This window comes from Chrysochloris asiatica, unplaced genomic scaffold (assembly GCF_000296735.1).
Source record: "Chrysochloris asiatica unplaced genomic scaffold, ChrAsi1.0 scaffold00071, whole genome shotgun sequence".
NCBI lineage: Eukaryota > Metazoa > Chordata > Mammalia > Afrosoricida > Chrysochloridae > Chrysochloris > Chrysochloris asiatica.
The window spans coordinates 12601492-12617320 of NW_006408589.1; the positions used below are offsets into that span (position 1 = coordinate 12601492).

At 42.8% G+C, this 15829-nt stretch overlaps 1 protein-coding gene across 4 annotated transcripts in view; it reads right to left on the minus strand.

The window, feature by feature from the left end:
- The window catches only part of TENM2 (teneurin transmembrane protein 2), a 1406199-nt gene that overhangs the window by 58706 nt on the left and 1331664 nt on the right, over positions 1–15829 (minus strand). For 2 of the 4 annotated variants that reach the window (XM_006864840.1, XM_006864839.1), the window contains exons 20-23: positions 9007–9027; positions 5576–5808; positions 4296–4450; positions 2084–2958 (exon numbers count right to left, since the gene is read on the minus strand). In XM_006864840.1, the coding sequence (XP_006864902.1) occupies positions 2084–2958; positions 4296–4450; positions 5576–5808; positions 9007–9027 (1284 nt within the window). The remainder of the gene's footprint in view (positions 1–2083; positions 2959–4295; positions 4451–5575; positions 5809–9006; positions 9028–15829) is intronic. The other 2 variants (XM_006864842.1, XM_006864841.1) reach the window with 1 other exon arrangement.

Genomic DNA, 15829 nt, shown 5'->3' on the forward strand with positions numbered 1-15829 from the left:
ACTGTGTACTGAAGACCTGGGGGTACAGGGGAAGGATTGCATGGAGGGGATTGTAAGCATGGCAATGAGACGATATACGATAGAATGAATGTAAAACTAATGTTCTCCCATGTAAACTATCACATAATTCACAATAAAATATTTAAGAAAAAAAATTATGTATTGCATTGGGCAAATCTGCTGCAAAAGGCTTCTTTAAAGGGTTAAAAAGTAAAGCTAAAAAAGTCATGGTATTTTCAATGGCCTCATATGCATGAGAAAACTGGACAATGATTAAGGAAGTCATTAAAGAAGAAATGATGCCTTTGAATTATGGTGTTGGCAAAGAATACTGATTATATCATGGACCACCAGAGAATGAACTGATTTGTCAGGGAAAAAGTACAGCCATAATGCTCCTTAGATGGCAAGACTTTGGACTTACTTTGGACATGTTATCTGGAGGGACCATTCCCTGGAGAACAACATCATGCTTGGTAAAGTAATGAGTCAGTAAAAAAGAGGAAGACCCCAATGAGCAAAAATACTGAGTTGGAACTGAGCTATGGCAGCATAGTGGTTACAAGACGGGCTGCTAACCTCAAGGTCAGCAGTTCTAAACTACCAGCCATTCAATGGGAGAAAGATGAGGGTTTCTGCTCCTGTAAAGATTTACAGCCTCAGAAACCCTATTCAGGACTGCTATGAGTTGGAACCGACTCCATGGCACACAACCACTACCATGTTCAACAACAGTGTCTGAGCTAAAGATGGCATTCAAAGGGTTTCCTCAGAGACAGAGTCTCTGGCTTGTAAATATGATCAAGTCCCAGTGCCCTGAAGGATGTTAGGGTGCTTCGGAATTCCAAAGACTGAACTTTGCGCAAAGAAGGAAGCCCCAACAAGGGAAACTAATTCTGCAAAGCTGTGAGTCTCCAGCAGGTGGCAATAGCTTCCTTTTGCATTCTTTCAAGCCCCTTGGCAAGCAAACAGGAAGTGAACATTCCTGTACTCAGGAATGATCAACAATAAAGTCTCCGGTTCTCTCTTTTGTACCCCTTTCTCTGTGTCAACCCCTCCCTAACTTACTAAATTCTCAGCTAGCGGCAGGCAACAACATCTAGACAGAAGGCAAGCAAGGGCTCCAAGTGTAGAGGGGTTAACATGATCCTTCACTACCAAGGAGAGCCAGATGCTTGTAAATTCCAACACAGTCGAAACCAGCAATTGGGGGAATCATGCCTTGGCGGCTTCCTGCAACCAGCATCCCACCAGTTAATACCTATAACAGCAGGCAATTTGACCAAGAGCTGCCTGCAGGAGCTAGGGAAAACAGCTTTTTGGCAAAACAAACAGCAGGACTATTAAGAATGAGATAATTGTTAGGGGAAATATGACCAGCTCTCGCATCTTTTAATATACCTAGCACTTTATCTGTATTGATCTGCTTCTGCTAAGGAGGAAATTCAGAGTTTATCTACCTGTCTGTGCAATCAAGTGTGATGCTGGACTGTTGGCAAATTACAGGAGCCCCACTGGGGTTCTGCCTCTTAGGTTCTAATTTCCGCACCCATGGCAAACATGAATAATCAGCAAAGTTAATCAACACTTGATCTCCCAGGTGTTGTGCGTGTCCAATATCCTGAAATTTGAACGGCAAGCAGGCAATGGGAATTTCAGACTCTTGTAGAGAGGATGTTCAATATCAGAGACCCAGTAAAGTGAATTACATAGGAGTCAGGGAGCGGGGAGAGGGGACATGGATTTCTTAAGGCAATAAGCAACATTAAAGTTAGGAAGACAATTCTAAAAACCAAACTCACTGCTATCAAGTCAATTCCAATTTGCAGTGACCCTTCATATGTTTTCTGAAATTGTAAATCTTTATGTTAACAGTCTTATCTTTTTCTCTTGGAGTGACTGATGGTAGGTTTGAACTACTGACCTTGATGTCAGCAGCCCAATGACTAACCCACAGCACCCCCAGGACTGCTTTAGGAAGACAACAGGACTAAGCACATTTAGACGCTACATAATAGCCAATCCACATGACAGCTAGGGCAGGGTAACGGCTCTTGGGAGATGACTTTACAAAGCCACTTACTCATAGAAAGTTGTCCATCCTGTTTCATCACTCTTGGTGGCTAGGAGGCCAGTGATCCCATCATAGGTCATGAGGCCAAGCTCGAGGTTCTGTGTGGACACGACTTTGAGCCCTCCATTGGCGCCCACAGTGAGGGTGATGATTTGATTGTCAGGCATGAGCAGGTGGCGGGGCATGCCACTGCTGTCCCGCCGGATCTTCAGGGAATTTCCATTATTGTCAATCAATTCCGTGACATCGTTGTCGGCACTGTATGTGAAATTGTACAAGTACTCCCCTGTCACCAGGCTCACAGTGTATTGGTGGATACCATCGGCATTGAAGACATATAATTCCTGCTCTCCGGGGGATGCAGCCTCATACTGATTGAAGGCATTTAGAATTGGCTTGTTCTTGCTCACTGCCCTGATCCGAATATTTCCAAGGTCTGCGATGTAAATGGTACCATCCGGAGCTACAGCTAAGGATGATGGAGAATTCAAGATGGCGTCTGTGGCATAGGCATCATCTCCGGAGTAGCAGTTACAGTTGACATCATTTTTGCAGTCACAGTCTGAGGCTGCCCCGGCTAAAAGGCAGATCTCCCCATTGGTCGTTACCTGGCGTAGGCGGTTAATCTTTTTCTCGTCTGTCTCGGTGATATAGAGGACCCCTGTGTGAGAAATGGCGATGGCACTGGCCGACTCCAGAGCAGAGTGAATAGCTAGCTTGCTGAGTGAGTAGTCAATGCCTGGAACCTGGCAGTGCATGGGGCGTCCTGCAATGATGCTGACTTGGTGGTTTTCAGTGATGCGAAGAATGACATTGTTCTCTAGAACGTACAGCGAGTTATCCATGGGGTTGACAGCAAGGTCGGTTGGCCACTCAAGGCGAACCTGTGGATGACATGGTATCAGATGAAACAAGAGCCTCTAATATGCCTCAGGTTTAAATGGTGTAGGGGGCTTAGAATGACTTGATGCAGCAGGGAAAAAAGACTGTTTTCTTTTAGTAACACATTGTACTAGAAATGTCAGCCATGAAACCACTTACCCATAACTTGTGCTGAGTGAGCATGGTGGAGAAGGAGAGAGTACATAATGAACATTTCCTGCTTTGTGAGGAGGCTTCAAAATGTTCATGTATACACAGAATGAAAAGTTAATGGAATTTTTCCATGAACTTTTTTGAAGTCCCCTCATATAACCTGCTGGAACCACAGAAGGTCACCAGCTCTACTCACAGTGCTGATTCTCAGCCCCAGATGACTGGAAGAGGGTCAGAGTTGTCATATATGGTTAGTAGTACACTAGGACCCCATGTAATCCAGTTTGTACTCTGCTCACCGGGTCAGGGGCCTGTGCAGGCTCTGTTTGCTTAGAGGGGGTACCTCTATCTAATTCACACATAGGCTTGGAAGACGGTTCTGATGCAACTTGAATCTTCACTTAAAAAAATGAACTGCACCAAACATATGCTTCTGCTGGTGGAATTTGAAATAAAAATCTCCACAACAAGCTATCAGTTAGTTGCAGAATTGGAGCTACAATTTTATGAACTTAATTGAAGGCTGACAATACTCTTATAGGAAGAGTGAATGTATGTTTTAGGTTGGCTGAGAATCCATATAATAAGGCCCAGTTTCCCTTGGTGAGCAATTTGAATGGGAATATCGAAGAGTAACTCTTCTCTAGTTACTCCTGCACAAAGTGAAGGTTTATATAGCGAGGATGCAATCATTGCAGATTAACAGGGAAGTTCTGATTGACATATAACACTGTACAGAACGTTCTCAAACCTGCAATAATGATGGAGAAGAGGTAATTATACAGTAACTCCTACCCTGTAATCTGCCATGGCTGGAGTGTGTCACCAGCTCTACTTTTCTGAGCACGATTTCTCTCTCTCTCCTGACACCTAACATTTTCTATGCCATCTTACTCTCTACTTCATCTTTGTTGTTGTTGTTAGGTACTGTTGAGTTGGTTCCGACTCATAGTGACCCTGTATAGGGTTTCCAAGGAGCAGATAGTGGATTTGAACTACCGATCTGGTGTTGATCCTACAGCGCCACACCAGGAGTCCTACTCATCTTAGGTCTTCTCTAATCAAGCCTGAGTATGTGTCTGTATCTCCCCCTCCCACTCCACTTCCAACCGAAATTGGAAGTGAGAACTGTAGGCCAAGAACCACGTGTTTCTTAGTGATGAGAAAAACAGTTCGAGAGTCCCACCTGGGCCACATCCATGCTGGAGTCACAGCTCAAAGGTCGGACAGCAGTGAGGTCATTGGAACCCAGCAGGGTGGAAATAATGCCATTCTGGTCGACCTTCCGGATCATGGTGGCATCAACGAAATACATGAGCCCATTCTTGTCCACTGCAATACCTGAGCAAGACAAACAGTGTGCGTGTGTTTCTCAGAAATGCGTAGAACTGGGGTAGGGAGTTGGGGGTGGAGGTGGGGACACCAGGCTGGGCTCTCCACTTAGACCAGGGACCCTACTGGGCTAGATAAGTATTCTATCTCAAACTCTCTAAGCAGGAGCCTTTCTTACAGACATTGTACTGGGTTCTACATAATTCCTGGGAGTGGATTGCGTCACCACGCATCTCCCTCCAATTGAAGGAAGTATCTTGGGCTGCAAATGAGTGAAAGTGGTGTCATTAGAGGAGATACTCTCACATCTGCTCTCTTCCTAAAAGAGTTAAGTTATTGCCAAAGCTGATTACTTTAGAAAACATTGATGACATCTTTCATCCATGGTACTCCTGTTTTCATGATCATGGATAGTGCTAACAGGAATTGGACTATCAAATGATCCGTCTTTTAAGTATCCTTAATCCTTTTCAAACAGCATCCGCTGGTACTTTTCAAAAGTGTATATCCACTGGTGCACTCAGAACCCCCACCCCCTCACCCCATTCCCCAACCCCTAGGTTGAATTGATGTTGTTGTTGTGCCTTCCAGTTGCTTCCAGTTCATAATGAGAATATATAAGGTTTCTGAGGAGCAGCTGGTGGGTTTAACTGCCGACCTTGTGGTTAGCAGTCCAGTGTCTCTCCTAAAATGCTAGGAATTATAGCCACTCCTAATTGTTGCCATTATTGTGCTTAAGACATGAAGTAGATCTAACAGGAGAGGCTGTAGATGGTGGGAGGGCCCCCACTGGCTCTGTTCTGTCTGTAGCCCACACAGCTGGCCCTCTGGAAAGGGCAGCTAGGAGTTCCTTGTGCCTTTCTCTGACTGGCAGCAGTCAGAAATCTCTAGGCACAGAGCATCTCACTTTCCATTTGCAGCATATGTAGGTGACAGAGTTGACTTCAAATAAATAAATAAGTGTTTTTTTTTTTTTTTTTTCCATTCTAAACACCCACCCACACACCAACGCAATCTATCAGAATTAAATTATTCTAGGGAAAGCTGTGTTTTGGACTGCAGGGCTCAATTCAGTTCCAATAAGAAGAAAGCCAAGTTGGTTGCAAGCTGTCCTTCTTCCCTCGTGACCTTTACCTCTTGGGCTCATCAGAGTGGCATCTATGGCCTTCCCGCCATCCCCGCATCGGGCTTCATCGAAGGGCAAACACTGCTCGCCAGTTCCCGCCATGACTTCCGAGTTCCCGGCCAGGTCCTTGGCTCCGCTCAGGGACCTGATACGGTAGATTCGCCGACTATTGGTGTCTGACACGTAGAGTGAACCGGACACGGGATCCACTGCCAAGTAGTACTTGTGTGCCGGATTGTTGCTTTAGTGGGAGAAGCACAAAGATAAACGAGAAGGTGCTATGCAACTAGCCTACTGGATCAGAAAGAGCTGACCAAAAAAAGAAAAAGAAAAAATCCTAGCAAGGTTATTTGCTACTGCCTTTCCACTTTAGTGAACTGGAAAGAATCTAGCATCGTAACTTAGTGTTTCAACGTATCGTGGACCATAGTTACTTCTAATTGGACTTAAGCGCCTCATGTTACCATAGAATTTATTATTCCCTATGATGCTAAAATAATTGTTTTATTAGCTGGTATTTAAGAGCTCACTGCGCCCCTATTTTTATGAACAGCATAGCTATTCAATCCTGTCTACATGTGAGTGTCAGCTTCCTTTATATTTCCCCTTGGTCTCAAGTGGGAGTGTGGTATACACTTATGTGATTCCGTTCTCTTTTAAATCTATCCATGCCTCTTCAGTGTCTCCAAGGAAACAGACCATTAGCACCAGGGTCACCTGGAGTTGTCCTAACTTTGTAGTAGCATGATCTGCAGAGCCATCCACTCTCATCCTCCTCAGATCTCTTCTATTGTATCTCAGTGTGCATATGAATCCAACTGGCATGTTAGTATACGGAAATGTGGATGTCTTGCTGATATTATGATCAGAATCTGAAGTGCTGAGAGAGGAGATGCAATTTTCAAATCTTAGGTGATAGTAGGGTTACAGGCATGAGCCAGGATCTACTAGGCCCCTTAAGTCTCAGTAGGAGAAACGCTCTCTGTGTGAGAAACGTACCGGGAGTGCATAAGCCTCAGAGATTAGGACCTATGTCTCTGTCATATTGCTAGGTGTTCTGTGTAATGCTAACTAGGATAGAGTTGTTATTAAATGCTGTTGAGTCAGTTCTGACCATTGTGACCCTGTATAGGATTTCTGAGGAGCGGCTGGTGAGCCTGACCCACCGATACCAGTAGTAGACTTACAAAATTGGTGGAAATCACTTGAGAATAAGACCCAGAAGATTCTGAATTCAACTCAGACCTAGCTATCCTAGAACAGAGCAAAATTTGTAAAACTGGTAGCAATAGTTTAGGAATAAAATACAGAAACCTCTAAACTCAATTCTGACCAAGTTGGTGACCTTAAGCAGACCTTTCAGCTGTGTTGGCTGTTCGCTTTCTTATTTGGTAAAGGAAGAAATTAGATTGGATCATCTCTGATGTCCTTTGTGGCTCAAACTCCTATAGATCTCTCCTTTGTCTGTCACTAGTTGGAGGCTGGACCCAGATTGTGTGTGTATGTTATTTCCATGCTGGCTAGGGAGGTGAACACTGTATGCCTCTCTGTCCTAAGGCATGAGATTAGGTTTTGGTACCACATGTCTAAAATTTGAACAGGCCTGCCATTGTCAGTTTCTTTTCAATTGCTCTTTGGATGGAGGGGAGGTGAGTGGTTGCAAGAGGTGGAGGGGAGGCAGGGGTTATGTTATTGCTGGGTTCATTTGTTCTGTGGACATTAGCTGGTAAATCACTAATGAAAACACCACCATTTGTGTTCTTCTCTGATTTAAGGGGGAAAAAAAGAACTAAGAAGTTATTTTTAGGAAAAATTTGTGAATCAACCCCGTCTTTAATTCCATCGTCTCCTCAGGTTGCTGTTAAGACAAGTAACTGAATCAGAGACCAAGGTCTTCCTGAAATTCTAACTGAGATAAGAAGTGGGAGGAAGGAGGCTACCCAAGATTCCTTTCCTTTCCTCTCCTTCCCTTCCCAGTTCCTTCCTTTCTTCCATTCTCTTCGCTCTTCCTCTCTCTCTTTCTCTTTTTTTCATATTAAGTCACTAGAGAATATCCACATATGAAAAACAAATTAGGGCAGAGAGGGAAAAATTCATGCCGTTTCTTAATTAGATGCTGCACTTTGTCACTAAGTGAACAGTAGCTGGGTGAGCCACAGAAGTAACAAGGCATTGCTCATTGGTGCCTATCTATGAGCAAGATAATTAATTCTGAACTTTCTAGGGAGCTTGATTCAAGGAGGCCTTTCAAAATCTCTGGCAGAAGAGCAGGTGGTTGAGGGTCACTTTTTGCTGGAAGCCCATTCTTGTCCATGGCCTCATATTCCCTCCCAGCACGATTCTTGGGAGAAAAGTTCAGGTCAACTAGACAGCTGTGCTTCCACATCTGTGACAATGGCAAAGGTCAAGAGAAGTACGTGTGCTTGAAAGGGTAGGACCTCATTCTAGGATATCTCTGCTTCTTTAAAAAAAAAAAAAAAAATTGACTCCAGTGGGGTGTCTGTAACAAGCTAAAGTGAGGTACTTGAGAAGCAGCATCCAGAGGACTTTTCCTATGCATGCGGGTATCATGTCTACTGTTTGGGTCTAGTACAACTTGACTCCACTCTGTTGAATTTTGACTGAATGTCATGAAAAAGCACCTTTCAATTCAAGGAGTGAGAACAAATGGTCACTATAATATTGAAAGCAAATGTTTTTTTCTTTTTCCTGCTTTTTCAAACTAAAATAAGGTCCCATTTCTTCCCGAAAGTTCATGTGATACCTCTTTCAGTACAGTGTTTGAGTGTACGCCCATGCTGTGCCATCTCCACTCTCTGTGGGAAGTGTACCAGTATAGTGTTAAATGATAACCTTGAACCAGTCTGATGACAAAGATGATCTAGACCTAAAGAACCTCGTCTACACCCTTCATCCTACTCAAAAGTAATTTAACTCCATGGAAATTCCCAATGCATCTGACTGTTGGATTCATTCTGACAAGCAGATTGGCAATTGACTTGTTTTTTAAAAAATGACCATGTATCCAGGGGGAAAAATCATTAATGAGTCGAAAATGAGTTTTTGACCCGTTTCCAGTTCATTAAAGCTTTTGTGAACCCAGTCCAGCATTTACAAAAGCCAGAAAGTTTGCCTCAACTGTTTGGCCCAATTATGGACTGTACTGAGCAGTCGGGATAAAAGTTCGCTGAGGGTTCATTATCCTGCACTTGTATCTCCCAGAAATTCTAATTACTGTCAGCTTATTTAGTTGCTTTTTGACTGCATTTCATAATTGCTAAAGCTTATCATATCCACAACACACAATTAGCACATAAAAAAGTTACTATATTTGGTACATAAAAAAGACAACATTACACAAGAAGCACAAAACAGAAAGCAAACACAAGGAAGCAAACGAACCATATCAAATTATACGACAAAGAGTTCTTCGTCTTACCTATGTTTAAACTCTTTATTTCTTTATAGAAAGAAAACAGAAGGAAAAAAAGAACAAACAGTTAGCTGAAGAATTGATGATAAAGCAAACATAACATTTTCGTTTCTTGTTTAAGGGGACCCAAAAGAGCCAGTCCTTTTCTTTTCTCTCCATCTGCCCGCCTTCTAACTGACAACTTCTGGCTCAATTACTTGGGAAGCACCCCCGATTTGGGAGGCATGTAGACTCTTGGGAAATATAGACGAGAATGCTTGAATTCCCTGGCCCAGCAATATGGTTGCCAAGTGACAGCATGATTGTCAGGCAGCAACAGGTAAAACAGGCCTTCTGGTTATGGAAGGGTTGGAAAATCGGTTACATCTTGAGAGTCAACATCTAGTGACTGGCAATGGCTGCTGGGAGTGCAATGGGCAGAAGAGTTCTGAAATCAAGTTCAAGGTCAGCAGTTAAGAGCTCTGGGGTTCATCTGCCATGTGTGCCCTGGTGTGTGTCACCTATATGCCATCAGTCCTCTATAAGGTAGCATCAGTATCACCCAAGAGAGAGTCCCTGTCCACTTCCAACTGCACCAGTCTGGGGAAGACTGGTGAAACCCGAGAGTCTGAAATATTTCCTGTCCCTGCTCTATGCCATGTTACCCTCTTCCCAACACCCTCATATGAGTGGGACCCCAAATAGTTATTATGCTTTACAGGAAACATTCAATACTGAGCTAACATTCATAAATAAAATTCATAGATAATAACACCCCTTGTAATTGGAGCCAGAGGCTCTGGTTACCATTCCTTTTTAGAGAAAAGTTTTACTAGTTTTTCTTTCAAGAACAAAAACACATTTTAATTTCAAGACGAAAGTGGATCAAAGTTAACATTAGGGAAAAGAGGAGATGTTAGGACCTCAAATAAGAACTGCATCTCATTCCAGAAGCTTCTAGGCTGAGGTAGGAGTCTTTGACTTCCAGGCAAAGACAAAAAGGGCTTAATGCCTTGATTCCTGGCTAGGTGCAGCTCGGGTCTCTGCCAGGGGCTATCATTAGTGCTAGGTTTGCACAGGGATTACATTTTTATATTTTATTTCAACGTGTTAGTTTTTGCAAAAAAAAAAAAAAAAAAAAGTTAATTAAATGATGCTGATAACTCCTGAGCTCTGACTGACATAGTGCAATTTAAGATCTATTCTGCAAAGCATGGTGTGCCAGGATGGCAGCCGGGAATTCTCGTGTCTATTTTATATTGCTTAATGAAAGTGAAATGTTATCTGCCACCAGTGGTAGTCATATTTGGCTCTTAATTATTGCAATATCAATTCTACTTTTTTTTTTTAGTCTAGATTTTGTGAGAAGACTGATCTGCAGCCCTAACCTACTTCTTTCCTAAGAACGTCTGCTTTGAGTTGATTAACATACTATCTATGCTGGAGAAGGAAACATGGTAGCTTTGTTGGAGGTTCGAGCCCACCAGCTATTCTGTGGGACAAAGATGAGGCTTCTTGCTCCCACAAAGATTTATAGCCTCGGAAACCCTATATAGAGTTGCTATGAGTCAGGACTGACTCTACGACATTTAATAACAATATGTTAGGGAAAGAATAGGAGAAGTGGAGAATCAAGTTATTAGAGAATGCAGAATCCAAATGACCATATACATGTGAGCTTTGGAGAAAGGTTGAGGCCATTGCTAGTTCAGCCCAGGGTCATTAACAGGCAGAAGCTTATTGTTACATGCCATTGAATTGATTCCAACTCATAGCAGCTACCTGGGCCTGCATCATCCTCACAATCGTTGCTGAGTTTGAGCCCACTGTTACAGCCACTATATAAATCCACCTCCTTGAAGGTCTTCCTCTTTTTTTGCTGACCTTCTACTTTACCGAGCATAGAGTCTGTCTTTAGGGACTGGTCCCTCCTGATATCCAGAGTATGTGAGACAAAGTCTTGCCATCCTTGTTCCTAAGGACCATTGTGGCTGTACTTCTTCTGAGTCACATCTGTTACTTCTTCCAGGTCATATCTGTTCCTTCTTCTGGAAGTCCATGGTATATTCCATATTCTTCATCAACACCATATCCAAATTCTTGATCTTCTTTATTCATTGTCGAGCTTTCCCAGGCATATGACGTGATTGAAAATATCACGGCCTAGGTCAGCTGAACCTTAGTCCTTAACATGACATCTTTGCTTTTTAATACTTTAAAGAGGTCTTTTGCTGCAGATTTGCCCAATGCAACATGCCATTTGATTTCTTGACTGCTGCTTCCACGGGCATTGATTGATTGCAGATCTAAGTAAAACGAAATCCTTGACAACTTCAATCATTTCTCTGTTTATCATGATGTTGCTTATTGGTCCAGTTGGGAATGCTTAGCAAGCAACACACCAAAACAGCATGATTGTTGTGTCAGTTTAGGCTAACGCTGACCAGGGCAGAGGAGCATATGTGATCTACTTACAAGGGGCAGGCAGGCACAAACCCTCTGGGGAAACAGTGACATCTCAGAATCAAAGCACTGGAATGGATTAGCTCTTAAGACCACAAAGTCTCAACTGTTCCAGTGAGAAGTCTTCAGGGGTTTTCCTAGTATTCTAAGAATGTTGTCTCGTGATTTATGTGTGTCTGCTCATCTTCTTCACTTCTTTGTGAGCAGGGCATGACTTACTCATCTCTATATTGCTGATACTTAGCAGAAGGTCTTGCTGAGAGTAAGGGCTGGGGCAATGGGCTCCTGAAGGAAGACATGAGGCTGTCTCTCTTTGTGTTGGGCTCTGGACTGGCTCTAATTCTTGCTGTTCTGAGCAGAATCATGAAACTGCTCTTATGTAAAAATAGAACCAGAGGCTATTCTCTGTAAAATGGGGACTGATGCCTGCCTTTAGATAATGTATGTAAGATGCCACTTCCTTATCCAGCCTCTTCCAAGACTCTGCAAGCTGCTCCAGACTTGGGTTCATGTGGTCATAAATTTTTGTAAAACTTGCGATTCTCTTTCTACTTGCACTCCTCTGTTCTGTGGCAGAGTTGGAGTGATCACAGGATGTGTTGTTATTATTATTTGTTGATTTGCTTTTGCCTTGAATTAAAGAGGTATTGAGTTGAGGATTCATTTAGTTTAGGCGTAGGGGAATGTATTTATGTGGTCTGTAGTCATTACAGTATCTAGCTAAATTACTGCTAGCTATTTGGAAGAAGTGCAGCCAGAGTGCTCCTTGGAGGCCAAGATGGCCAAACTTCATCTCTCACACTTTGAACATATTGTCAGGAGGGACCAGTCGCTGGAGAAGGATATCATGTTTGGTAAGGTGGAGGGTCAGAAAACAAGAGGAAGACCCCCAACAAGATGGATTGGCCAAGTGGCAGCATCGATGGACTCAAGCATGGCAACAGTAGTGAGGTTGGCCCAGGAACGGGCAGTGTTTCGTTCTGCTGTGCATAAGGTTGCTATGAGTCGGTACCGACTTGATGACACCTAACAACAACAACATTCTGACCTAGAAAAGGTTGTCAGGAATGTTCCTGGCCTACTGTGTTGATTTTCTTACTGTCATTACAGGAAATGTGACACCATTGTAGAATCCATAGTTCACTATTACAAGGACATCAATGACAACATGGTTGTTGTTTTTGTTAATTACCATTGAGTCAGTTTTGACTCTTAGTAACCCTGTACAGCATTTCCAAGGAGCAGCTGGTAGGTTTTAACTCCTAACCTTGTGGTTCACAGTCCAGAGCTGATCGTACTTAATATCAATTCAAACAATATTTAGATTATTCCCTGTCCAAGAAAACTCAAAAGCGCTAAGAAAGAAATTTTCTAGAGGTATTCTCAGATTTGACTATTCTAACAATTTATACATTACCAATCATAAATTGTGAAGCAGAAATAAAGTTTTCTAATTTCTCAATAATCCCCCACCAAATTTTTATCATCTTTATGGGAGCTCTAAGGAGCTCTGGTAGCGTAGTAGTTACGAATCGGGCTGCGAGCTGCAAGGTCAGCAGTTCGAAACTACCAGCTGCTCCACGGGAGAAAGATGAGGCTTTCTGCTCCCATAAAGATTTACAGCTTCGGAAACCCTGCTCAGGGTCACTAGGGGTTGGAACCGACTCGATGGCACTTAACAACTATGGGAGGAAAGACTGATTATCTTCTTATTCTTCATATAATAATGAAATTAGAAAATTGTTGTCATATTAAAAAATAATCAAAGAGTATGTACCCCAAAAGTATAAGAAAAGAAGAAGTGTGATGGCAGTTAGTTAATAAAAAAATGTTATTTTGCGGGGGTTTGTGATGTTTGTGCTAACTGCTAACTTTTTAAAATTTGCAGTTTGTTTAGTTTCTTTTCTTATCCTAAATAAGTATTCATATTTATTTCTCACTTATTATTCTTTTTTGCCCCCGCCTTAGAGAGAATTCCCCTCCCCCACACATTGCATAAACTTCAGGGCTCATGAACTATAGATGCGTCCTTAGTAAAAGCACTTTGACAACAGTGTCAAGCGCTCTTCAACATCTGGTGAGAGCATTGGGGTCCTTGTTGTTTTCGGCTGAGTTTCTCTGTTGCTTTTCTATTCAATCTCCCATCCTCATACCCTCACCCAACAAGACAAACTTTTGCATTGTCTAACGGTTGTTGTTGTTGAGTGCCACCCAGCTGATTTTGAGTCATATCGACCTTATGTGACTAAATAGAACTGCCCCATAAATTTTTTTTTTTTTAGGCTACAATCTCTACAGGAGGAGGTTATGTCACTAGGTCTTTCTCACACAGAATCACTGGGTGGGTTTGAACCACTAACCTTGTAGATAGCAGTCAAGTGCTTAATCATGGGACTACCGGGGGTTCTTATTTCTTGACTTTGATTCTGTAAGTAGAGCCATATTTCCAAGCATTCTACCTTGTCATCAAGCAGGGTTTGTCCTGATGGCAATTCTCAGTAAACAAAGCCTGTCTTTGGTGATGCTTGTTTCCAATTTCTGCTTCCTTTTCCCTCTCTCTGTAGTTCCTTTTTCCCTATCTAGTCCTCCCATTCTAAGCTTGGCGGTTTCTTTCACTGATATAATGATGTTTTTGCCTCGTCCCCAAAGCACCACCAGAATCTCAGTATGGAGAAGTACTTCAGTGTAGACAGAAGAAACCAGGATCAATGAAGATTAAAACAAACAAAAAATTCCAAATGTTAAGGTAAGTATGAGATTCCTATGCTTATCAAAAGGGGAAGAAGTTAAGAAGGGTATACAGAGACAACATCCTGGGTGCTGTCATTCCCTGCTTTATACTGGGTTCCTCAGAGGTCCCCAGTTGGGGATTGTGCAAAGAGGAAGGATTCTTTCTATGATAAAAATTCACACTAAAATGTCAGTGACTGGGGGAAAATACTCTCCTCCAGAGGACCTGAGTTTCCAAAGACTACCTGAGAGTGATAATTAAAGAAGGGAAAAGAGCTTCTAAAAGTGGGTGTCAGGTTTTTTTGAGACATGGGTGCTGACAATATCTTCAATGTGGATGGTATTAGAACACACAGGTGCTACCCATTTTCCCCAAGCGGAAGATTCTTTCTAACACTAGCAGTTATTCAAGAGTGCAGAAGTCTCCTCTGTATGTTTTGGACAGGCAAAGGAAGGAGGATGGGAGAAGGATACTGAAAGAATTACAGGAACACTGACATAGGATATCAATGCTAAGGCTTAGCCCTCAAGTGGGTAAGCAAGATAGGGATGGGCATCGACGGCTGAAACTGAATAATTCAGCTGCCAACTCACAATGGAGGAAAGACATAAGCAAGACAGGTCTCTTCCTCCCTCCTTCCTCCCTTTGCTGCTTGCTGTTTTGAACAGACGGGATTGACAGCCCTTTGTTTTCAGGTATGTAGTAGGAAGAAAAAGAAAAATCAAACCAGTGTTCTTGTAAAAGCTTAACTTCTAATCGGCTCTGGGTACCTGGTTGATGAAAGCAAGAACAAGTTCGAAGGTGGTTAAAAAAAAGGAAGAAAAAACATCACACGGTTGTCAAGGGAAATTGGGAGTCACACTCGCTCCAGCTAGATCCAATGCCACCGCATGGGTGGGAATTGGCTCACCCTGAGTAAGAATGTGCTGAGAGCTCATGTCATTGATGTTGTGGCTGTTGCAGCTTGAGTGACATGGAATCAAGGACCAATTCCCATGAAAGGACTGGGAAGATCTGGAACAGTGGTCTGTATTGCCTTTAATTTAAACACATGTTTTGGGCCCCAAGGATGACAAAGGTGTCTATCCTAGAGAAGATGATATGCTTGGACCCTAAAGGCAGACACAGAAACAACTAGAAAACAAGGCAGCAAATGTTGTCAGCTCTAATAGAAAATCAGACAGTTAGGGGACCCAGAAGAGGGTGAGGAGCATTTTGGCTTCCTAGAAGTGGAGACTCTCAAACTGAACCCTTAAGGTGGACCTGATGAGGTAGGTTGGGCTAGGAAGGCATTGGAAGTAGAGAGAGATGCACAAGTCAAAGTCTGGTGGTAGACACCCACCAGTTTGGCTCAGAGTACGAGATGCAGTGAAATTGCCAGAAATTCAAGCCAGATTGAGAAGAGGATGGGGGATGAGGGGTATCATTGCTGATGGCAGATGGATCTTGCCTGAAAATGTGAATACCAGAAAGATGTTTACCTGTGTTTTACTGACTATGAAAAAGCATTCATGACCTTAAATAGAATCCTGAACCCCCATCCAGAACCTTCTGAGGTGGGACATTCCCACTGGAAAGGACAAGCAAAGCAGCCTAGAATAGCTAGAGTAACAGAAGATACATCCTCAAAAAAAGATCATCAGGAAGAACCCCAAA